At 34.3% G+C, this 26,217-nt stretch overlaps 2 protein-coding genes and 1 long non-coding RNA gene across 3 annotated transcripts; 1 reads left to right on the top strand and 2 right to left on the bottom strand.

Moving 5' to 3' along the window:
• Positions 1-615: 615 nt before the first annotated feature.
• LOC132914363 (CB1 cannabinoid receptor-interacting protein 1-like) lies at positions 616-21,561 on the top strand. The gene is made up of 2 exons (XM_060973428.1): positions 616-1,054; positions 18,888-21,561. Exons 1-2 carry the CDS (start codon positions 879-881, stop codon positions 19,210-19,212), a joined length of 501 nt encoding a protein of 166 aa, XP_060829411.1. The 5' UTR covers positions 616-878; the 3' UTR covers positions 19,213-21,561.
• On the bottom strand, positions 18,139-19,002 carry LOC132914436 (uncharacterized). Its single transcript, XR_009659590.1, has 3 exons — positions 18,862-19,002; positions 18,645-18,711; positions 18,139-18,404 (listed from the first exon to the last, which is right to left on the bottom strand). It is a non-coding gene; the product is annotated as an uncharacterized LOC132914436 (long non-coding RNA).
• LOC132913919 (RNA polymerase II-associated protein 1) lies at positions 21,011-26,198 on the bottom strand. Its single transcript, XM_060972579.1, has 8 exons — positions 25,595-26,198; positions 24,895-25,507; positions 24,319-24,823; positions 24,076-24,245; positions 23,732-23,891; positions 23,379-23,658; positions 23,129-23,232; positions 21,011-23,047 (listed from the first exon to the last, which is right to left on the bottom strand). The coding sequence occupies exons 1-8, from the start codon at positions 26,066-26,068 to the stop codon at positions 21,712-21,714; spliced, it is 3,642 nt and encodes a 1,213-aa protein (XP_060828562.1). The 5' UTR covers positions 26,069-26,198; the 3' UTR covers positions 21,011-21,711.
• Positions 26,199-26,217: the final 19 nt, after the last annotated feature.

Genomic DNA, 26,217 nt, shown 5'->3' with positions numbered 1-26,217 from the left:
TTATGAGAAACTTATAATAGTTGAAGATAGATCCCATGGCTTTAAGATCATTCGATGAAGACACAATTTTGCAGTTATACCCATTTACTGTATGGTAATTCAACTTATATCCTATTATTTTTTAAGCTATTTTATTATCTTATGTAGTGTCTGATTCGTAAGTATATTTGTTAATATTTTTAGCATAATCATATATACATACTACCATAACTATCCGACTTATGACATTTATCCATTTTTTAAATATTTTAATTTTTCTAAAATAATATTTTTTCATCTTATTTATATTAATACAAAGATAAACAATTCGCATTAATTACAAAAAAAGCATAAGTAAAAATATATCAGTATCAGTTATTGTTGGTCAAAGCGTAAAAGTTCGTTTACAACCGCTACCGAAATTAATTATACATTTTACCATTTCTTCAACGCTATTATTGGTTTCAATGCGAATACTATACATATATATAGGAACCGTGTTAAACACGCTAACCCTGGTTGCAGTAATCTCTTCATTATCGGAAAGGGGAACGCGATCACTGTGCGGGGATTGAAAGACAAAACAGAAAAGTCAAAGCCGTCGTCGCGTGCCGGAATCGCGTTACGTCTACGACGCTGCGGTTCAGTAAGCGTCGCGACGCCCACCGTGCACGTTGCACCGTTCGTTTGTCCTGTTGCGGCGTTCTTTCGAAGTACGCCAATTTTACAAGAGTTCTGCTTTTCAAATTTTCAGAAAATATCCTACTTCTTTTTTTTCAATTGTACTACGCGCACAGTCATCGCATGATTTAAACGGACATATATTTAAACATCGATCGTCCAAAAGACGTTGCATTGTATCTTTTTATCTTTCCTCCAAAGTTAAATTATGGTGATAGATGGGTGCTGATGGACATTTTCGAGTGACCTTGTCCCTAAGGCGCGAACCGGCCGCAGGTCCAGTTTATTGTAAAATGGAGACATCGGCGAGATTTCGGCAGCTGAAGACAGTGAAACTAAGCTGCGAAGCCACGTATCGGTTGGACATCAGCTTCAAACCTCCGCAACTATTAGAGTGGGTACAGTGAATGTAACGATAGCAATTATATTACTTCAATTAATCTTCACTTTTTTCTTTAAGAGCAATCATTTCTTCACGTTCTCGTGCTTGATCACCGTTTATTATTTTCGCATGTCCGTGTACCACTGTTTCCTTTTTATCTGATCCCGCGGCTCTGTTTTATAACACGGTCCTTCTATCCGGTGGTAATTTCATCGTTGCAATTGCAACAATAAGGATATCTGAAACATAGCCCAGGGATTTATAGTTTCTTAAAGATATTAGAAATTCGACAGCCAGTCATTGTTATCTTACTTTGGTATTATCCGGTGCGATCGAGATATTAATTTTACCGCGTAAATTCGTGGTCAGATAAATTTCTGATACCTAGTGCTTGATAGATGAGCGTTATTCTTACCTGTCGCTAAATATTGATTTCATTGTGCGATCATAGATTGTAGTTTTCATTTTTTAAAACGTTCAGCGTTGCATATTTTCATCTTACGTATTCCTTGTAACCTCAGCCTTTTCATATAAATTATTATTTTAATTGCTTCTATTAATATTTAAATCACTTATTAATCGTAAATTAAATACCATTATTACCCTTCGTACTAAAACATTATACCGTTTACTGACTTTCTACTATAATCGTAACTCGATTTTCATCGGCCGTTATAATTTCCAGTTTATACTTGGCTAACAGTTTCAGATCTCTCATTTACGATACCTACTGGATAAAATGCTCGTTTATGATACATCGATCATCAAAGAAATTCCCTTTTCGTGTACCATTGCTTTTAAGAGAACAAGCGTATCAATACTGAACTTTTACGTCCATCCGATAAACTTAACGCGCGAAACGGTTCGCAGAAAAAGATTACACCTATTTTCGACATGCGTCGGAGAACGTGAATTATAGGCTGAAAGTAGTAAAAATGATATATGCACGTCCTTTCTGAGGGATCGAACCCGCCCAACCTGCGAGCGTTATTACAAATGCTTGTGAATGCGCGTAGTTCTCGATAGATGTGTACATTTCAATGTATATACACAATAACACCGTACGCACATATCTTTCAAACAACACGATATCGATGCAGTACTATACTATCGTTGTTCATGTTTTTCCTATAATATGCCTCTTCATAATCGTCCTTAATGTTTCATACACACTTACGATACTTTAATTACACGTGTCTTCAGAATTACGCGTTTCTTAAACGAAAGTAACATTTATTGGAACACTTCTTATAATCGTGTTCACATTTCTATATGCTTTAAGATGTTACGATATAATAATGGTATAATATAAATTCTGCTAGCTTTTAAAAATAGAACATCCTATCATATGTTTTCTATTTCTGGACGAAATAATCTCTCTTCGTATTGGTTTTTATTGTTCCTAATTCCATTATAAGACACGGCATTGTTGCGATGGTGAACGATATTCTCCTTTCAATAAAATTTCTCCAGCCAATGACGTACACCAACCAAAGTATATACGTTAAAGATGAGAAAAGATCGTGTAGATTTATAAGGAACTTCTTCGTTAATCAACTTCTAAATATGTTAAGAATTGCATGGCAGCAGTGAAACGGATTTGTAAAATTAGTGTTCGACAAGGATCATACATTTTCGCTCGAGCCCTCGAGGATTGACCGTGTTTCCTTCGCTGGACCAGCCGGGATACTTTAACGCAAGAGTGAGAATTATAAAATACGATCCTTCTGACCTTATAAAACGTTATATGCTTTATAGTCGCGACGAGCGATTTTAAGAGCGCAGAAAAACGACATTAGGAAAGATCAATCTCCATTTAGCGATTCTCAGGACCTCGTCGACGGAAGAATGAGAAAAGAAGAGGAAGAATCGCTTCTGTGGATACCGTTCTGAATAATTACAACCGGAGAGTTTTTAAACGACACTCTTCACGGCTTAACTGGATCAGGAGGATCGTCGATCAACGATAACTTTTAATTGACGGATGGGTTTCTATCGAGGATTAAGGACCATGAGGCGTCACTGTGCACAGCATACTAATAATCTTTTGTTGGCCATGATACAGGAAATAACCGAGCCCGATGACAAACGTCTGGATATGAAAGCCTCGTTCCCCGCTGTTCGACGTTCGATATCTCCGGATCACTTTGTCGGGATGATTTAACCCCCTGATAGTTTGCCTGAAAAGAACATCAGTTTTATAAACGTGATTGTAAAATGCTTCTTATAATTCTTTTTCCGAACGGAGAGAGTAGATTTCTTGCCCGAATAGTAGAGGACGACGTGAAACATAACATTTGTGAAAGATATAAAAGATCTTTTACAAGAAGAATCGGGAAAGAGATATGCTTTGAGATAAATGCTCGTTTTTATCTTCATCTATTCCAGGAGTAATTCGCCAACTATTAGTCATTCTTTTCAGTTTTTTATTTTATAATTTTTTAAAAATATTTAACTCTTCGTTTTAAAATCTTAAAAACTTTATTTCCCTTGCATGCATCTGTATTATTTAATCTGTTGAACAATTCATTTTTATTAAGCTTGCGATGTACGTTCGTTCCATATTTTTTGTTTGTATATAGTAAACATAAAAACAGAACAAACCTATGTTACAATCCAATGCATGATATATATGTTATCCAAGGACATCTAATATATTCGTATTTTTTGATATCTAAGTATATATGCAAGAACAAGGACTAAATGATATTACTTCGTTGAAACGAAAACGAAGAGTCAGGATTTGATAAAAGGTGAAAACCTGAAAAACAAACGAAAGATTTAAGAAGGATTGTAGGAGATACATGTACCCGAAGGGGTAGGAAACATGTCAAGAAGTAACGAATTAAGTTCTCCCGACGCCCAGGTCTGTCGACGGTCGAGTGTCTACCCGAAGAACGTTCGTAACTGAAAATGCTTGCAAAATAAATGTTTAGGGCCAGTGTCGAACGTTCTTATTCATGGAGAGCAGCGCAATACAAAAATAGGCTACGACGAAAAGTATCGAATTAGAGTCTAAGGACAAATTGGGATTACCATGCCTGGCAATATAAAAAAAAAAGGAATACAGAACGTTGCACTTTGATGTAAGTATATAGGTGCAGCTGTGTCAGAAATGTGGTGAGAGTAAAACAGGTGTTACCACTATATACTTACTGAAACGATACGTGTACATATCGCAGTAATCGCCTTGAACTGTAAAAGTTACAAATCGATTACGATCTTCGGTACGGTTAATGCTACTGAAGCAATTGGACTCTGATATTTGACATACGGTTCGCTGGATATTTAACGAGATTTTCACTGGCGAGAGCTGTGAAAGTACGAATGCCGTAAAAAGACATGAAACGACGTTATTAAACGACCTAAAACCCACCCAACAATAAGAAGAAAATCGTATAAATTATTACATCTTTTTGGAAGTTTTTTTAAACGGCGCATCTCTTAAAATTGTTATCAACGCTATATTCAAGTTTCAAACTGTGCATTGCACGTTTATTTTCCTTAAATCATCTAGGAAAAAGGATCTCGCAACTACGATGGAAGGACGATCAATGGACTAAAAAGTTTACCTAAATTCGAAAGAAAACACTTCTTCCGAGGTCTACTAAAGAAATGCATTTATTAAAGCTACCACGAAGATGTTATTCGAATATCAAACTGTGTATCGCAGTTTGTTCAGGCGCATCGAGGAAATATCTTGAAAGTAGGATTAGAGAAATAGCGTTATATTAAAAAATTTTGTAGAAATTCGAAAATTATGGAGTCACTGTTTCGAAATTTCCCTGAAAACCATTTACACATGTATGTAGGCGTGTACTTCGCAAAGTTTCGAAGTTTGTTGTAGGACGGGGGTAGAATCGATGAAAATTTCATTGGTTCGTCTGGCAGGCGGACTGATGATAAATAATTTCGATCGAGCCTGCATGTATCGTGCTTTCGTAACGATACATTTTCGTTACGAAATAGACACGTCAAAAGACGAAAGTAATCATACACGACCGGTTGAAATATCGACTGGCGTTATATTGCGGCGCCCGGTCTCCGGCTCGCACAGGGTTGGAAAATGAACCGTCGCTCGTAACACGAATAGCAGCTAAAATTACTTGGCAATTACGATATGCAGAGTGTTGCTGATGCTAGTGAACGAGCACGGGTTTCGCGTGGATAATATTTAAACAACCATGGCCAATTAGACGGTGAGGAAATGAACGCGGTACCAGGAAATCGAGTCCTTCAGAAAATGCAACTGTCATTCTTTTTGTGCACGAAATCACTCCATTCGTTGTTGGTCGATTGTAAACTCGCGTGTTATTTAGGAATCAGAAATTCCGTTATTTATCGCATAATTATACAGTAGAACCTCGTTTAGTTGACGTAACGTGGGCCGGGTCTGCCTCGGATAATACGCAAGAATTCTATTAATGTTTATAAATCCTATAACAAAATCATAGAAAACATTTGAAATTTTGTAATATTCTACATGCAATTAGGCTCGATTCGTTATTTAATAGCTTGAAAGTTTGATTAACTGCTTTCGCAATATCTGATTATTTTACACTTTCGTACTCTTCGTGTTAAAATATCGAGAAGAATGAAGGTACAGTAACTAAGTTATAATAAGTAAGTTATAGTAAGTAAGGTGGTTCGAAGCAGCCCGGATAATACGGAACATAATCGAGTCTCCATCGTAATATGAATAATAATTGATAGAATTTTTAGTGAATTCGTTATGTTCTTGTTATTATTAACGATATCCAAATATTTGTAGAAATCTCTGACGAGTATACTATGCGTGTTATATGAAACATTTTGAAATTTGATTAGCACGATAATGAGGACAGACTATCATAATTATATTGGTAAAGTCTGAGACAAGTTTAAAAACGGATGTAGAAGCTACGAGATATTTAACGCAAATATATGTTTCATAGAGTTGGATCACGAAAATATTTAAACGGTCAATTATCAATTACGTTAATAAGCCTCAATTATTATATGTTTAAGATACCTATTCATAGCGTACGCTAATTCTTTTTATTAAACATATGTTTACAGTATACGTACGTACTAGTATGCACAATAATGCACACATTAATTCTACATATTGATATATAAAATATTTCCTTGAGCCTCTATATAAATTTATTATGTTCCTCTTGCCATTAACGACATAGCTTTGAATGTATACGTTTATTTACTGCTATTCTCGAATGTAATATTTTTAAAGAAAATATTAATAGCGACATACAAATGTTCGATGCAAAGTTTTAAACGAGTACATTCTATCCAGCAAATTATACTGCAAATTGTCCGACGATCAATGCGAAATTGGGATTTCCTGTCTTGCCCTCCAATGTTTCCTAGTATTTGTAAAAATGTTCTGTTCTTTGTTTCAGGGTATATCGTCCGTTTTGTCATTCGATAGCAAACATTTATAATCCATTCTCATCCATTATTTTTGTGGCTTGTGTAAGAGAAAAATATCTCATTTTCTTCATGAATATGTTATTTGCAAATTTGACAGAAATGTGCATCACTCGGATAAAGGGCAAACGGATATTTATTCCGTGAATACGATCTACATTTCAATTTCGTTGTCTTCAAAATTCGCGTAGAATTTTCATTGTCTTAAGGATCGTATACTTGATTAATCCGAATCACGCAATATAGCGGTAGACTTTACGTGGGTTAGATTAATTAACGAGCACTCTAATTATTATATGCGTACTGCATTCCTTTGCTACCGAGTTTCGAAACTTGACGGAAGAAATAAAAATACGAAGAATACTATTCGAGATTCGGAATATGAAATTGTAGTGTCTTATTTCACTTACATTATCATCGTAATTATTAGCTTTGATCTCGTAGTTGGATATTCGTTATATAAATAAAAAAGGTTTGATCGATATTTGAATTCAGTATAAAGAGGAAAATAAACCATTTATGATAATTCTCTCCTTAATCCTTCCAATCTGTCAACTGCGAAACGAATTATTATATCGAATACGATACGACGAAAAATAAAGAACGATACAAGAAATAAAGACATTGAGATACGAAAAACATCGAAAAAAAATGAGTAATTTGTACACCGTGCTTAGGAATAAATACGATGTGTACCACGCGAAAATACGAAAAAGCCATATCATCCGCGTCATTTACGTTTCCACCAGCGAGAAACTTTCGAAAATTCCAAAATTTACATCCACCAACATTGGAATTTTTCGTGTAGAATCTTTCGTTTGTAGGAACGCTGAGAGCTATTCTACGAGACGATAAAATGCCTGGGAAATCCGTCGATATATCGGTACGAACAGTTACATCGAGTCGGCGCGACTGTATCTTCTTCTCTCCTGTCTGGCAGGTTCAATATTCCCAATAACACTCGACCTTTGAAAGTTGATCACCTGCGTTACGTTTTGCCACGGCCGAGGACTTTAATCTTTATGTACATGTACAAACTTATCGAAAGTTTTCGTTTCTGGCAAAAGCTCGATTGGATCCTCGATAACTTTGAATGCTCGTGACTCGCGTCAATAAACATTGAGCAGCGGCCGCTGCAAAGGCACTGCACTGGTTGCGCGAACGATGGAAAAAGGAATATACACGTTCGTTGGGGAAAAAGCTTATTTACAAAATCCTCGAGAAAGAGCGAGACGTTATCTGTACAGGCGTCTGTTCCAACTATTTTTCATCACCTATGCGAGGAGGCCACTTTCCACGTCGGATAAGTTTAAATTTACCGCTTGAAAGAGCTGCTCTGAAAATAATTTTGCCCCAACTTTTCCTTGCTCCAATTAATATCTCGGATTGAAAATTTTCTCCACTAACTTCATTTTCTCTCTTTCCTCTCTCTTCTTTTCTTTTTTTCTTCTTTTATTTATGCGACGTTACAGCGCCTAATTTATTTTTGCATTCGCTGGCTAATATCATAGGAATGGAAATTTTGCGTGTCCATCTATTGGGAATGACTGACAAGAAATGAGATTCAGCTGGTTGTAGTCTAGTTAAAACTTTGCACGCTGACAGATAGACCGTAGATTTACGTGTTGTATATGTTACTACGGCTTCATATTTTTACGAAGACAAGTAAGGAAATAGAACCTGGATGGGAAGTTCCAGCAACTAAATATTAAAAGGAGTAGACTTTGTCTTAAATATTTTATGTATTTTCGTGGATTATCGGATATATCTTGTTCATATTAAATTGAATTCTAAGTTATTTGTCACTTTTACATCTTTTAGTTTAACGTAATTGTATAAACATGTGTGATCCTCTGATAGGTTTTGTTATTCGATTTATAAAAATGAGTCATTAAAAATAGCTTATATACTTGGGATTCATATAATAAGAATTCGCATTAAAGTAAGTGGATTCAACTAGCAAGAGTTCATTTAACCGCGCACTCGTTAAAATTGCGCTCGAATAAATAGAATTCGAATAAATTAAGTTCTACCGTATAGGTCAGATATTCAATATTTTTCAGGATTCGTTGATATTTTATACCTCTGTATCCCCATTTTTTATCACGATGGCTCAGAGGATTTGAAATTTGGAACAGGCATCTTCATGAAATACTCAGAAGAAGTTCACGTAACTTATATTTTACAATCTGAACGGTTACTCCACGCGATAATTCACACGTATATTATTTAAAGAACACTGGAAAGATTCTGATAAAAATGATTTATTCATTGCCTTGGTTTCTGCAGAAACATCTGACTAATTAAAAATTCCATTACTGCTGTAGGTAGCAATTCAAGAGTATCGTGTGACAATGTGCCATAAAATGTAAAATTCTGCACTATGTACCGTGGCTCACGAACGTATCTGAACACTTATAAAAACTTTTTATGAACGTATTATGTGTACTACGACTTAAATCGTTGGAAATGTTTGAAAAAAACAAGCGAGGAACGAAACAGGCATTTGTTAACCATTGAACTTGTAGAAGCAGTTAAAACTTTTACGATATCGAGCTAGCAATTCGTAGCTACTCATCGACTTTCTCTTCAGCCTACTTATCGAACAAAGGTATTTCTCTAATTATTTGCAACAGCGTATAAGAACTTGTGGTACTACGTGTGCTTAGTAAATCATTTCACGAATGACTAACTAATAACGTTTTAACGATCGAAAGTTTCGAGTTAACTTTGGCAAAGTCGAACAAGTCACGTACACACCGCTTCGTAAAAAAGGAACGTGACGAAATAAATATTATAATATTCGCGTGAAACCAGCTGTACATAAATATGTTATTTCTAGCGAGCGAAGCCGTGAACGAAGATCAGTAGTAACGTGACTGATAAGTCAGACGATCACAAAGTCTGCATCCAACTGAGAAACACTACTACGTAGTATAATATAACATACATATATATAATACATACACAATACACGTTCAATTCTAATTCTTAACTTGTTAATCGTTTTCTAATGCGTTCGTTAGCATCGTTATATGTGCAAATTACATTCGAATATTGTAAGGGAAGAGCACGATAAGTCACATTTCATATTTTTTACAGAGAAGCAATTTTAAGATTCGAGACGTAGCCAATCGTAGTCCTATATCAGCAAAATTGTCTGTATTTTTAGTTCTGCAGCTGAACGTACGTTTTCTCGTCTCTTCCTAAATTTTCAAAATATTCGTCGTCATTATGTTACAACATCGAAGATATTAAAATATTGTTGGTCTTAATAACTATATCTTTCGGGTCCGTACAAATGCCAAGTTCAAATTGAGATTCAATAGCTATACAAATTAATGAAAACCGATTGATTCTTTACAAGGATTGATCGATCTTCTTCGATACGACGATATATTCTTAAGGCGAATGGAACGTCTGATTAAAAGAATTAGGAATTCCTCTGCAAATGGATCGCTAGGTAGAAAGCGTTTGGAACGTTGATTAAATCTATAAAACGTGTCTAGCGAAGAAATTTAGGAGAATCACGTATTTATAAGGTGGATGCATAGAAAAAAGATCTGGTAGCGAGGTAGTGTAAAGACACACTAGTCTGACAGCGATATACAACGGTGCAAGAAACCGGGTCACGGAATAAAAAATATTCCACTTTCAAAAGTACTATAGACTGGTAGAACTAGAACAACAGCTTACTTCCATGTGGTCCATGACATCGGTTAATCGATGTAAAACAGAAGGAAAAGGGAACGTCAAATGGGTCAAACAGAAATCTTATACGAACTTCATCCCAATTTCATCTGAGTTTCGTTAACTTCTTACGCGAATAATTCATTCTATCGTGTAATTCTGTGCATTCCTATTTTCAAATTGGTATCGCGTACGACGTAAATTACAATGCAGCACGTTTGCATATTCATGTTCTTTTTAAACGAAATATATTTTTATCAAGCTTCGCGTTTTATTCGCACGCTACTAAATTCTTGCAGTTGCGTAAAAATAATTACGTGTTAACCGCGTTCATAGTCGGAGAACAAAAATGTGCATTAGAAAAGCGATATACATGTATCATAACTGGGAATTACGTTGACCCATAACATGAGTCATGGGGCAGTGGAACGTGTTAAAAGATAGAAAATTTCGCATGCATCTGATTAATTTACACGCAAATACCACGATATGTATGGTCGCATGAGAAACAGAGTAAATTCTTTTTTTAGCCGTTTTAATATTTAAATCGCGTAATAATTAAACGTTCAGGCATGATTACTCAAGTATAATTACTCGTAACTATATTTAACCCTGAAGTCATGTAAATCGTGTTCTGCTTTAAACATAAAATAAGATACATTCGTCAAATTCTCGGTTTACCTAACGCGAACCGCTGAGTGTGGCGTTGCAAGTATTTGTACAGGGGATCGTCTCTATTTATCGTCGACGTGAGTCAGCGATTTTCGCGAGTCTTTGTTAGGAAATCGCATCCCTCCGGAAAGTGCAACTGTCGGCACTGCTTAGAAGTTCGATTAACAGCGTATATCCTTGGTGGGCTGCTATCGAAACTTTTGTCGCAAATTTCCACCCGAACGTACACACGTTTGAACAGACGTGCCTATTTTTCGAAGGTCTCTCTTTCATCTCGCCTGTTTCAATGCCGACTGTTCCTACTTTATTTCGCGAACACAGCAAGGAAAAGGAGAGTAAACGAAGAAAAAGAAGAGAGGAAAGAGGCGAGGAGGAAAAAGGAAAAAAGTAAAGAGACTAAAAATACAAGATTGCGAATGGCTTTTTGTTTTACAGACGGATTGCCTTTTAAAAGGGAAGCTTCGGCCCATTGGCTTTTCCTCTCGTCTCTCTTTATTTCTGTCTCTCTCTCAGGTTTGCACGCCGCCGCTAAATTCGCTAATTGGGAACCTTTTTTGTCGGAGATTCGTGTTGTCCGATCGATTTAAGTACATGCAGCCAATTATCCCACGAACTATCGAACGCGGCTACAATTTGATTTGAAAGAGCTGTACGGTTTTTGCTGATTCTATCTCTGTTTGAAAACTGGAAAAAAAAAAGAAAAAAAAAAAGCACGAAATCTACGTTGGGACTTTGGTTATTATTTCTGGCAATAATTTTGCAAACAGATTCGTTCTCCGCGACAGATAGTAACAAATAGTAACATAAAGATTTTGATATACGGTGGATCACGAAAATATTTCAACGCCCACCATAGGAAACTTTTACACGTATAGAGTATGTGTTACATAAAACAATTGGAAACTTTATTAGCTCTGTAACGAGATACGACCATCGTGATCACATTGGTGAAGTTTGGAACCAATATGAAAATGTAAGCAAAAGTTACGAGATAATATGTTATTAGTAAAAGATTTTTTACAAATGTTAGACAAATGTACTTCCGTGAGCTCCTTTATATACAATAGTTTTATAAAAGATTAATAGATGATAACTATAATTAAAATAATCTTGGGTGAAACGTATATACGTATAATGAGTATGCTGAATAATACTGCGTCTGCCTATAAAAACGGAACGAGAAAACGTGGCTTATAAACCGCGGTATAATGCCAAGGGAGACATTCCAGGGTTGGGAAACTTATTGTCCTACTTTTTCGCGTAGCCCTTTGAATCACATAAATTTCGAACAACAAGTATAATACACGCGACAGGTAATCTCGACATAGAAAGTTAGATTTTCAACGTAACATCGTGTTAAATTGATGCAATATCGGACAGAATGTTCCAGTCTCTGTCCACTTAATCGACCTGAAACAGTGTCCATTTAATTGCTTTCTACACGAGCAATAAGCTTGCAGTATAGTACTGCCACAATCGAATAGCATAAAGCAGAGTCAATTGCTGAAGATCCAATACAACCGACGTAATAGCGTGCCAACGATTTAGGTCGCGACTAGTAAACCTCATAACCGCGAAACAGTTGGATGAATTAATTAAAGTCTCATCTTGGTGGCGTATTCGGAATGTTAGTGGTGCAATCGAAACGGAAAAGCGCGTCGAATTACGAGCAAGATGTTTTCCGCTGGTGAAGTGAAAATATATTTCTTCCGAAAATTGCACGTGATCTATCAAAGTCGTCGCTTTGGGATTCGCTTCCTCTCTTTCTCTCTCTCTTTCTCTTTCTCTCGCCTGATACGTATGCATGCACTTTATTCGGCGGAGTCGATTTCCGGGGGAAACGCGCGCGTGGATGGAAAGCTAACAGAGCCAGATAGTTCTACTTTAAATCGAACGCTCCTACACCTCGGAGGTTCTTATCTGGCGCGCGATGTATATCGTAACTTTCTAATTCCGCTTACAAAGTCGGTTACAAATGCACAATACGAACTTAAGCGGGTTAAATGAACACTGTGTTTCGTTCTGCGAACCGAACAAAATTGGCCTGTATCGAAAAAGAAAACTAGGTACGACGAACAAAGAATTTCCTGAATAGAGAAGCAGAAAAGCCGTTTCCGCTGTTGGCGAGTTTGTCAGAGGGATTATTTTCAATGCGATGGAACTTGTCTTCTCGTTGTTGATGTTTTTTTTAACTCTTGTCACTGAGGCAAAAAGGAAGCGAAGTCTCTACCAGATGATCATCCGAGAGCAAAGCAGGCCAACTCCACTGCGTGTCTAAGGATCGAACGGAACGGTATCACGATCGTTAAAGTGGAGACTCTGGCTAGATTTTGTTCGATTTCGTCTTGAGGAAATTTTGCTTGCACGCGAAACTCTGAATTAGTTAGCGTACGAGAACACTCGAATCGTGCTTTCGAATCGCCGCAAGTCGATCACGGACGGGGCTTTCATCGTTAAAAATCAACCAGAAATATCTACTTTTAGTATTTAATGCAGAGAATGGCTTACCGTTGCATGTCTCGAGTGAAACGGAGAATTTTTTACCTCGTTGCCTGCTATCAGTCCAACGTATCTCCACCCTTATCGGTGCCACGCGTTCCTTTTCCAACTTTCACCAACAATCGTTCTTGGTCATTTCCTTTGAGCCATACCACCTCGGTTTTCCTCCAGGATAAGAGAAATCGGGGAAACTCTGTCGATAGTAAAACACAGTGGTTACCAAGGTTTCGTGGCTGTTAAAAAGACCCTACAGTCTCTTACGATATCGTAATCTTTGGCAAAGAAAAATATCTACGTATCGATCGACAATCAATTTAACTTTATCTACATACAGCGACTCGTCTCGTTCGCTAAATATAGTATATAGCCTTGTTATTATTTTGTTGTAGTCTCTACAGGATTCGTTCGAAGGACGTAAACAAGAAACGAAATACTCCAGTAGTCTGTAAAAATCATTCGAAGAAACTGATTACCCGAGAAGGCGAGAAGAACAAGAACAGACTGGTATCAAAAACCCTAATTCTAGCGGAATCTCTCTTCGCGTTTCATTCTAATTAAATCTTCCTTAATCTGTCGCCACGAATTTTCCCAGCAATCTAATATTCTCACAAAAATCTCCCGAAAATACCAAAAATCGTTCGTAATACTCCGCGAACATCCAATGAAAGAAATCTCGCAGAGGCGCGATTCTTCTTCTTCTAAATTAAGAAGTGCTCGTCATGATAGGCCGTTGTTTCCAAGCAAAAAAACTCTCGAGGGGGATTAATCGGGAGAATTGGATGTTCTACGTTGAATCGAGAGGAGAGGAACGAACAAAGAAGTCTCCACACTGCTTACGATCTAGGACTCGTTACATTTTTCACGAACGGCGATAGAATCGTATCGATCGAACGTGGATACGCCTCTAGGTATTATTCGTAATTTGCCATCGAAAAGCTTCTTTTTAAGGTATCTGCATCGAGCGTTCGTATCGATATATCCGTTGGTTATTTCGCTAAAACGATTCCGCGATTGCGATTGATCAACGTCGAGAACGACTATGACGACGACGACGACGACCCGAATGCATTGCACCAAAAATTTCTTCGTGCTCTTTATGTTTACGACCAGCGAGCATGTGTGCTTTGGTTCTTTACGAGTAATATGGAGAAGCGACGTGCTGGGAATGCGAATTTCGAGTTTACGATTTCGTCACGGGCTTAGACAGTCCGCTGGGTCGTTTAATGTTTAAGGAGCACGACTTTGAACATCTTGACGGCGACCGTATTGACTCAAGCAATTGCTGAATTCCTCGCAACGTGAAAAGGAACGCTAACATTATCGAAGTTTGAAGATGAATATTGTACGATTGCGATCGAAGGTGCAGAAGCGATGGGAGTCGAGCTAGAAAAGAGAGTAAGTTTCTTGTTTAAATTCGAATTTTGATTTATGTATGGGTGTTATTTCTAATGAACTTACCTTGGATGTTGCATTTATTATACGTTTGAAAAAATCTAGGTCAGTCGTGATCCTTTAAATGCGATACGCAGTTCCATTTATGAGATGTATTGCACCATTAGTTTTATAAGGGTTAAATTTATAACAGTAATTCGTAATAGTAATTCAAACGATAATCTTAACAGTAATCTACATTACAGTTTTATTTATTTAGGATTTTATGTACGCTACCCTTAATCACTAATACGAAAATGTAAATTTTACTCGCTGAATATCGCGTGATTGCGATCGAAGGCACAAAGCAATAAGACTCGATTCCCATTGCCTCGGAATTGATAGTAATTTTCATAATAATCCTGGTTACGATCTCACTGGTTTAAATTTTCACGCGTATAATTTTTCGCTTCTAATATGAAAATGTTAACTACACGGGGAATATTGCACAATTGCGATGGAAAAGCGAGTACGATAGGGAGACATTATCGGAAAACTGAGTTTCTCTTTTAGTGCAATTAATTATTTGAAACTCAGTACATTATGCATTTGATTTATAATTTAAAAACGTATATAAATTTCATCATGAACGTTTCACGGTTGCGGTAAAAGCCAGAGAACAATTTGAAAAATTTTTCTCTTAAATTCTATAATAACTATAATTGTAGTATTAATAACTTCGGTAACGGTGCGGTTTATTTGAAACTTGGTGCGTTTTGTTTTAGATTTATAAATCATAGAAAAAAATATTTTGCGTTTTGACTTCACAAATATTTTATATTCTATTTCCTGCGCGTTTCGACGATAGTATTTCAAATATAAATCGAGGGAACAGCGAACAACGCGAGCCATGCTATTGCTCAGAGAAGCAGAGAGAAACTCTAACAGTAAAAATAAAAAAAATAAAAATTTTTCTCAAATGTTATTGCAGAAAATATACGAAATAGCGAAGCATATAAAGTACCGATAGTCACGAACAATGTTTAACGCAATGAAACTTGTTTGAACAATATGTAAACTCATTGACCTGAAAGTAAAATCCTCTTAATAAGCTAGCGATTCAGCGATTGTCCTTTTGCAGAAATAATTTAATCCAATTTAATTACCATTTGTATTTTATAATGTGTGCCATCTCAATGAACCTGTAGAATCAACTGCTATAATTTCGATTGCCAAGATTTTTCGTGCTCGAATCACTTTTGCAATTTTCGAGTCTCTGTATTTCCAACTGAAACAGAGCAAACTATTATGATGATGAACGTAATATTAAACCGATATTTAACTTTTATACTTAACTATTGTATAACTGGGTCATTTCCCAATGGGAAAGTCTTTCTGAACTAGAAGATTAAATCTTCATAACCAGATTTGTGTTTGCTTATGAAACAAAATTCATATAAATACGACAAAGTATTTTTAAAATTAATGTTATATGTTATAGTCTATTTAAGAAATTGGTAAACCCTATGAGCATAAACTATTCGGAGTAAATTATTACTGGTTCAAGCGACAAATTGACTCGTTTTATGTATCTCGAATAAATGAATATACGTTTCCTTCCTCTTCCTTATATTCTTTTTTTGAAATATGCAAAAGAAAGTAAGAGAAAGTATTACGCTTGTTGGACAACGATTTTCTGTTCCAATTTCCTTCTTCATAGAACGCTATATCAAGGACTATAATTCGAACGATTTAAACAGAAAGCAAAATCTCTGACGCTAGTTGGCTTCGCATTACCAAATAATTATACATTATATGTATATGCTACTGCGTCACGAGAACTCATTTCTAACACGTGAATGATGCTCGACATTGATACGCGTAGGGATCATTTGCTCCTGCAAAACACTAAAAATATACGACAAGGCTTGAAGTGAAGCCAAGTTACACCGCGGTTACTATGCGGAATGTATTAATATTTAAAGCATGCACTATATGAATTTACTATTTATAGAAACGCTCGCACGTATTGTTTTCGTCGAATAGCGAAAATTTATCCGATACGCCAATGCAAAAATGCATTTTCTACTAGCCGATTACGTATTTAGCAAAGGAGCGCTTAACGAAACGCTTGAAATAACTTCCTCCTTTCATTTGTAGCTCTGTCGAAACTTTACGTTTGTACCGATTCATTTATAAACGGATACGCTTCGAAGATTATCGATCGATTAGAAAGGATAAAACGTATTGAAATTGAAGATTATACACGAAGACTCGAATGTAAATTTATACATAAAATAATAAAGTTCATCGACGATATTGGAAGCTCTATAGGGGCGATATTTGTTTTATATGAGCGTCATTTTAAGAGATGTAATTTCATAGATGGAACATAAAACGGAAGCGCCGCTATAAAAATATTCATATTTACTGGGAGGAAGTTATTTTCAGTAACTTCTAGTTAGTCTAGAACGATACGTTTGGTAAACAACAAAAATGATGAATGTTTCAACAAATATCTCAATTGAATGTAATGGAGTATCGTTTCAATTACATTTAATGATGCTATTGCTCAATCTATTCCTTTTATATCCTGATATTTGCGTTCCTTACGCTCAATTCATTTAATCGTCTGTTTATCCAAATCACGAACCCATTAAAATACATTCCACTCTATTTCATTACAATATGTCTTCTACAATGGGAATCGTTACGAATATGAAGGGAAGGATGAGGACGAAGTTAAAATTCAGCAATTTGCAACATGTCGAGATGTCGCGACTATTTTGTAAATGATTGCGGCTCCGCGATACGTGCCAGATGGTGCACAATAGATACCGGAAACGAGATTCAGAATATACTCCAATACTAGCCGGCTGAAGATGCAAATGAATTTAAAGCACGATTCTGTAACGTCGCCTGCCATCGACGTGAATCGCGTCTATCGATTTGCGATCAATGAATCAGACTTGCTTCGATGCATGGATACAATTGAAACTAAAGAGCGTCCGATTCGATTAACCTTTCGGTAGACTTTCAAATTGTCCTGTTTGTCAAAGCCTTGAAGCCAGAACCTTTTGCTTGCTTTCCTTTTTCCGTGGAACCTAACGAGCGTTTCTCGCCGCGTCCCCCTCTCACTCATTCACTGCTACCTACAATTTAGGAAACACAGGTTCGTTTAAAGGAAGAAGATTAACGACGTAGAAAATTAAAATGTAAAATGCAGATTACAAAAGAGAAGTACAAAAAGCAAGTGGATAACGTGGAAATGTAAATTACTTATTTGCTTACGATAATATCCAAATGGTGTATGTTATAACACGCATCAAGTGATCGTTACGAGTTAACGAACAAATTTATGAATATTTCTAAAGTGATTATTAGATGAGACTTCGTTACTATGCAAACGAGATTTATTTATGGAGATAGTGGAGAAAATAAAGTTATGGTACTACGTATGCAGCTACAAACTAGCGTAACTGGAACGAATAATTTGTGCATATAATAACAACCTAATGTAAATTCTACGTATTACATTATCAACAACGTTCCGCTCCTGAGGCTCTTCAAAGTACTATAAGTTCGAGACAAGTACGACTCCGAGATTTAAGGCATCCATCACTTTAGAGAATTTGATTTGAGTTATGCGATCTTGCGACTGCGTTCTTGATGTTCTGGCTTGTTATTTCAACAATCCTGTAAGCTGATAGTAAGCTTATAAACAGAAAAAACATAAGCCTCTATTAAATCTGAATATCATGACTAAACTGCGAATATTAATATAAATTCATATTTTTATGAATATAATTGTTCTACCTACTAAATATTAAAATGAATAATATTTTAGAATACCTATCTAATCTTTTTATTACATATTATAACAAGATATTTTCTATAACAATAAACGCAGAACATTATTTTGTAAAAACTGACAATGACTTACACCACTGCGATTCTTAGTTTCCCTGTACTAGATCACATCACTGCTTCATGAGATGTATGTAGATCACCTGTAATAATATCACAATGGACGTTATAATGTTCAATATCTTTTGTTTTATTTTTATCATATTCCACTAACTTTAATAAATTATAATAGTTGTATATAGAAGTAATTTAAATTTTTGACATAATTTTCTAAATAATAATCATAAACTTACCTAAATAATAATCTTGAAATTTATAGGTCCCTGAGCATAGGAGGGAAACAAGTGGAAACGATTGAACGTGCACGGGACGGAACAGCCTGTGCTTACAGTGCTTATCATAGCACAAAGGGTATACCGGCGAGTGCTCGTGGTCATCGTGAAGAATTGCCAATAGCCATGCGTGTCTTGGGTTCCGGTTACCTGACTACTTGTCTGCAGATCAAATACTACCGCCAAGACGACCAGAGCCACTGTGAATGGGGTGCCAGGTTACACTGTATCGAATTGGACTGTTCGAGCGTGGAAGGCAGATTAGTTACGGTAGACAGGGAAACATATAGAAAACTTGGCATAGAATCCTAGCAATCGATGGGTGTTAATGTCATGAAAGCCATCACATAGAAAAAGTGGCTGATATTTATTTCTTATCGCTTGTCAATTGTGATTGGCTCATTTCCGATCGAAACAACATTAAAATCGCTTGACCAATAAAAAGTTCACAGTACAGGTGGCGGGTTTCTGTTTGGTACTTGAACAGCACAGCTTAGGATTTGAATCGTATAATAGCAAATTTTTGGCTACTTTAGCACGTTAAGAAGCTCGACGTGTGAACATAATAAAATAAGGTGAACATTTTCGACAATTTCCGTGGTATTGATCAGCGGAAGAAAAATGGAAAATAACTATCTTTCTGTATGGTATCGATCAAATTTTTCAAGGAGGAAAACGTAAATATCTGCTAATGAGGAAAAAAACATTATAACGATTCCTTTTGGTCCCTTAACGACTAGATATGTAATTATCAAACGGTGGATCCGTTTCATTAACGTAATCCAAATGTAATTTCATTCTCCTATTTTTCTATATCGAGAGACGTGTTTGTATATACGTACATATATGTATATCAGGAACATTCATGTATATATAATGATTGTTATAAAGTGATATAGAAAATAGAGATAATGCTACGAATATAAGTGTATTTTGTTTAACATAAATATGGAACGATGTATTTTAGAATTATATTTAACGCGTTATTACCATAGAGATACAAAGATTGAGTACCTGAATTATGTTACCGTGTAAGTGGATGCGATATATCTATAGAAAGAGAACGCTGCATAGAGACTTCTGCTTTGTATATCTGTCCTCTAATTAAGTATGCACACGACGCTGTTTGTTGATCGGTGTTACTTTACACTCACATATTTACTGTACGAATGAGCTCGTGTTATACAAATCAGAAAAGATCTTTATATAGCGTTCTCTTTCTATTGCTATATTATTTTCTCAGCTCGCTCACAGACTCTGTTTTTATATCTCTATGATTATTACGAACTACAATCTTTTTAACGAATCGTAATCGTTAAGGAATCGATTGGGAAAATATTTGATCTATCGACAGTCTAAATTGTTATCGAATCGTAATCTCGTAATATTTTTACGATATACATAACGTATCAAGAATTAAGCACTCCATGCCTAGCGACCAATAGTGTATGTATATGTATATTTAATCTGTCTATTGAAAAAATAATTGCAAAAAGTAAATAAATTTGAAGATTTCCATTATGCTACATATTATACAAACATACAAGTAATATAATTTAAAATACTTGCTAGTATAGATATTATATGTATACTAATACGTAAGAAAAAAATGGTTATTTGAATATAATATGTTGACATTTATAATAATAAAATTATAAATGTTAAACCGTTCGAATACAAATTCATTGTTCAATATTATTTAAATTTAAAACATATAAAAAAATGCGCAGACCAAACGAAAATATATTGCCACACTATTATGAATATAATGAAAGTTTAACATAATTTATGAGCTATATCGTTAATTGATTGCGAATTGTTTTAGAACACTTAACTTCTTTCATTTGTCTGCTATATTTTATTGTAAAAAAAATGTTATACAATTCAATGTGCTTAAACACGAAACTTACTTAAAGCAGTATGATGATAACTATTGTGCTATACAAGGCACGTTTAATTAATATTACAGCATAATTACCATCACTATTATTATACTTATACCTATTGTGTTCCATGATCTTCACAACTTTTTTTTTTTATTTGAATAACTTGATACGTTCCAGAGTAAAATTGAGAAAAATTATAAAAATTATATTTTTTTACACACGTGTAATTTTGTTACAGTTGTTATTCTTTATTGTTTATGTAGTTTCGTTACTGTCATGTAACTTTTGTTTCAATTATATAAATTTTGATTTGTGTGATGTTAAAGCTTCATTGTTTAAATTTTCGCACAATATTAGATGCATCACTATGTTAATATTATATTGACTCAAATATTTGTAATCAAAAACAAAAGAATGTGAAATCTTTAATTATAAATGCTAATTTACAAATGATGTATATCCATACATATATGTATGTATGTATACCTTAGTGTATAATTATACACACATATTTGCATGGCCATACAAGTACACATCATAAATCATAAATTCTTAATAAAATATTAAATTCTGATTACTATACTTTTCTAATTATAGCACTGATTTATTGCAAATTTTGGCAATCTGCGAAAATGACCAAACAGTGCCTCTATACTTTGCGTAAATGTAAACACAGATTGTTCCTATTCTTTATTCGCATAATTAGTTTTTTGTCTAATGATACTGACATCTGTATATTTCAAAACCGACTGAAATAAATTATTTAATCCTTCAATCATTTATTTAATACTGTTAATTATAGATTATATTGACAAACATACATACTTCATATATATATTAAACATATATACATATTCCACAAATTATACATATATTTTCTGACTTTAAATTAATAATTTATTATAACATTAATCATAATTAAATTTTAAGATGTAGGTGGTTGATAATTTAACAAAAGAGTAACCAAAACTTTATCAGGTATTTTTTCTAATTGGGTTCTCATTCGTACCGCTAATTTGTTTGATTGTTTCAAGTACATAGCAGAATGATGTAATGCAATTATATAAGGAATAGGACAGTAGCATTGTTTAACAATTCCCCTAACAAGCGCTGTTATATAACTTTCTATTAAAGATGTATCTTCCTCAAGGGGATAAAGATATTCTTTTAAAGGAATAACTAACTGTTCTAATGGTAATCTAACATATCGAAGCAAACCTACATGTTCCGACCATAACAATTTTCTATAATGTACATCGTGCCTTTGCGCAATTGGTACCAATAAGGTCATTGAAAAACCATAATCACCATAGGAAGTTGAACAAAAATGTTCACACATCGCAGTAAACAAATCGGTAAAAGAATTAAGTCCTGGCAAATCTATTGTAAAATTAAGCTTCTTGTAATTATCTTTTAATAAAGTTGACACGGCTCTAGTAAGTAAAGCAGAAACATCGTTACTTAAATACAGCGTCTCGCACAGGTATATAAGTACCAATCTACTAAATCTCAAACTTTGCGACAATTTTTCAACCAAATCTGGTAGTACTAATTCTAAACTCAATACGGCTAAGATGACAGCTTTATCATCATCGTTACATGCATTATTATTTCTACATTTTGTATAAATATGTACAATAGGTAAATAAAGCCAATCTTTAGGCATTGCCGCTTGATCCCATTTACCGTCTAATTCTATATACCGTTCGTATAAACCAGATATATCACAACTTAAATTCAATTTAATATCTCCAATATTTGAATTCAGATTTAATTTCTCTAATTCACTCGTTACTATTTCTAAATTTAATCTTTCCTTTGCTAGTGAAACTCTAAGCATCTTCTTTACATCGGATGGACAATCGGCAGGTAAAGATGATACGAGTTTAATAGCAATTTTCCAAATAATGTACATTGTCTTATTATCTAATTTATCCTTAACAAAAGAGGTTGCATTTACTATAGCAACTAAAAAAGACAATTCAGATCTTGTATACCATGATCTCTCTAAACACCAATCTGTTGTTTCTAATCTTTCCAAATATCTATAGACTTGTGGAAGACTAAGTACTGCCTGAATTTCTTCTATGAAAGAATGATCAATGAATACATTTAAAGCTGTTGCAAGAAAGGGCATACAAGATTGATGAGACACAATATGTTGCACTTGCCCTTCATAGGTTAATACTCCCAGATGAGGCAAAGCGGAAGGCTCGCGCTCAAAAGCTAAAGAACAATCACTTAACAAATTTGAAGTAGAACTGCAAAAATTAAAACGTTAAAAATTATTATAATACAATATTAATATAATGTAATTTTAAAAATGCTTAGCATCTACTTACCTAAGTTTAGAAAATACTTGCGATCGAGATATGTTCAATGTTTTAATCGCATTACTATCACTAACTGCTAATAACGTTTCTGCGATAAGTTTCGTATTTCCCCACTGCGAAAATAGATTTTTATGTATAGTATATTTTTCGTTTAATATATAATTACAATTATTTTATATACATATATGGTTATTAAATATATATATAATATAATATTTATTCATATATTTGTAGTATATTATACTTCAAATTAACATACCGTGAAATTGTTTAAGGATAATAGCTGTGTATTCCATTTGGACAGTAAGACCTTCATATTTGCTTTTAGCGAAGGCAAGCAACTTGCAACAGCAATTAAAGCTGCTGCATATTCACAAGATAATTCAGATGCGCTTTGAATATCGTGATTACTCAACAGAAGCTGTAACTGTGACACAAGAAATAATTGTGCTCCAGTTAAACTATCCATGGCTTCTTCATGCAATAACAATGTTCTCCACAAACGTAAATTTTCGATGATAAGATTAAAACTTCCCTTCCTATTAAAAAATTATGATTTATATATGTTATATACAAAATTTTTATTTATATTAAATTATAATAAACAATTACCCTGCATCACAACTGGCGTATGATATGATGCGTTGCATAATTTTAAGACTATTTAATTTTTGAGCAACAACTTTTCCTCCATAACAAAGTAAGATACGACAGAATCTAACTGCAGCCACTACTGGCACACCATACACATTATTTATATTATCTGTCATTGCTATAAATATAAAAAATATACTAATTCATTAGTCTATACATATTATATAAACATAAGATATATATATATATATATATATATATATATATACACACGCGCGCGCGCGCGCGCGCACGCACACACACACACACACACACTCTAGTATCTCGAAAATTATAATATAGTATCACACAAATATACGAACCCAATGCATCTGTAGACAAAGGCATAAAATGCCCAATTATTGTTTCCAATAGATTTGGAGAATTTATCATTTTTAAGACAGTAATGGGCGAATGTCTTACAAGTCTAATTAGAATTTCTAATGCACAAGTTACAGCAACAGGCGGTGGTCGTATTTCATTCAAAATGTAGCTATAAATAATTTCAATTATCTTTTTAACAAAAGTTTTCATAGCATTTGCATAAATAGAATCATTAAAAGTACCTAATTCTTAATAGTATATCAGTTCTTAATAAAGCAGCAAGTGCATCTAGTTGCACTAATTCATGATCTTTTAAATTGCTTATATCATCGACATCAGTTTTTGGTGTTGCTAAAACAGGTTCTTTATAATTTCGGAAACCATATAGTCTATCCAAACAGACTTCATCCGCTTCGCTATATAAGAAAGCTCTTAGTGCTTGTAAAGATGCTGTGATCACAGCTACTGAGGTTTCATCCAAAGAAAATCTTAATAGTAATAAAAGATTTTTCTGACTTAATGCAATCAATGGTGCAGGTTGTAATGATTTATCATACCAGCCCTTGCGACTTTTTTCTATAATATTTGCTAATGTTGTAAGAGCTGTACAGCGTTGCTGTTGTGCTGATGAGCGACTCAGTTGCAATAATTCTTGTAAAGAATAACCAGGACGTTCGGGTTCTTCTCCATGATGATGGAGACCTTTTTCAATAGGTACACTGTTGTCCTTGTATGCTAATAATACACCTATTAAAAAAAGTTTATTTGTATATCTATAATAGATTTTTTCTTATATACATTAGCATTTGAATATTTACCATTAAAGTCAAAACGAGCATTGTATGGTTCATCTGGAACAGGTTCATCTTTCTTTTCAGGTATATTTTCCATCCATTTTAATTTTTCAGGCTCAAGAGAATCCATATGCACCCAACCCTTCTCTTTAGCTTGTTGCATCAATTCTTTTGAAGGTTCGGGTATATCTTGTTTTAATTCATCTATCTGCATTGCTACAACATCATTATTCTGGACTAAATCTTCATGATCTTTGTTAGGAACTTCTGCAACTAACTTTTCTGCATTTACAGATTTTTCATTTTGATCTTGAGCTTTGCCATTTGATATTTTATTGTCTTCTGGAGCCTTATTTACCATTTGTTTCTTTTCCCTTCTATTTTTTAAAAATTGTATTAATTCTGGCTTTAAAGTCATCTCAAGTTTACTTTTTTCTTTAAGGATATCCTCTTGATTCATTTGGCTTAATCGTTCCAAATTTTCTTTATGTATTTCATTTGCCCATGATCCTTCTACAATAACACTACTATCTGTATTACATAAAGGTTCAATCTTTTCAGATTTTTCTATTTCATTTCTAACAATGCTTTTATGAGAAATTTCGTGCAAAAATAAACTTGCAGTCTTATCATTTTTCTGAAAAAGTAACAAAATTTAAACATTTGAATGTATTTTTCAAGTATTTCCATTATATTTGTTATTACAATAAAAATATGCAATTACCATGTGTTTAGACACGAAGACTTCAGGAAAACCATTATTGGAACAAAGAAATTCCTTTTTATCAAATTCATAGTCGCATGTATTGTATTTCTTTTCAATGATATTTCCTAATATTATTGTTGAAGGTGCTATTTGCATATTATGAACAAAATCCTTCAATCCAGAGTTGAGATTTTTCCCAGCTTCTTCTTTAATCACAGGATTTATAACATCACCGCTACTTTGAGAAGTAGATACCCTGTCACGATTTCTTAATCTTTTTGATTCAGAAAATTTTGATCTTATTTTGTTAGAATTTGTTTGACTGTCAGTAGCTACAGCAGAACTAGTATTTAAAAATGTTTCAGATTTTCTTAAATTAATCACTTTGGCTGATGGTTGTCGCTTATTTCTTATAAATTCTTCTTGCATACGAAACAATTCTTCTTCACTGTCACTTGGTTTAGGTCGCTTCATAACTGGACTCTCATCCATTGTTTTAAAATTTATTTGAAACTTTAAAAATTGTAATTTATATATTAAATTATTTTATCAAATATTTTTAGGTCATTCTAACCTAAATATCATCGATAGTTTTATTAATTACAATATTTAATTACTTAATATATCTTTATATTGTGAAT

The sequence above is a fragment of the Bombus pascuorum genome, chromosome 1 (assembly GCF_905332965.1).
Source record: "Bombus pascuorum chromosome 1, iyBomPasc1.1, whole genome shotgun sequence".
NCBI lineage: Eukaryota > Metazoa > Arthropoda > Insecta > Hymenoptera > Apidae > Bombus > Bombus pascuorum.
This window is presented reverse-complemented; position numbering and strand designations above follow the sequence as displayed.

What these genes read in the sequence shown, in the direction of transcription:
- LOC132913919 (XM_060972579.1), bottom strand. Translation starts at nt 26,068, where the DNA reads ATGGATGAGAGTCCAGTTATGAAGCGACCTAAACCAAGTGACAGTGAA. An exon ending in TCTTCGTGTCTAAACACATG is followed by an intron (nt 25,508 to 25,594) that starts GTAATTGCATAT and finishes TTACTTTTTCAG; the next exon opens with AAAAATGATAAGACTGCAAG. An exon ending in GATATACTATTAAGAATTAG is followed by an intron (nt 24,246 to 24,318) that starts GTACTTTTAATG and finishes AATTATTTATAG; the next exon opens with CTACATTTTGAATGAAATAC.
- LOC132914363 (XM_060973428.1), top strand. Translation starts at nt 879, where the DNA reads ATGGGTGCTGATGGACATTTTCGAGTGACCTTGTCCCTAAGGCGCGAA. An exon ending in AAACCTCCGCAACTATTAGA is followed by an intron (nt 1,055 to 18,887) that starts GTGGGTACAGTG and finishes TGAAATTTATAG; the next exon opens with GTCCCTGAGCATAGGAGGGA.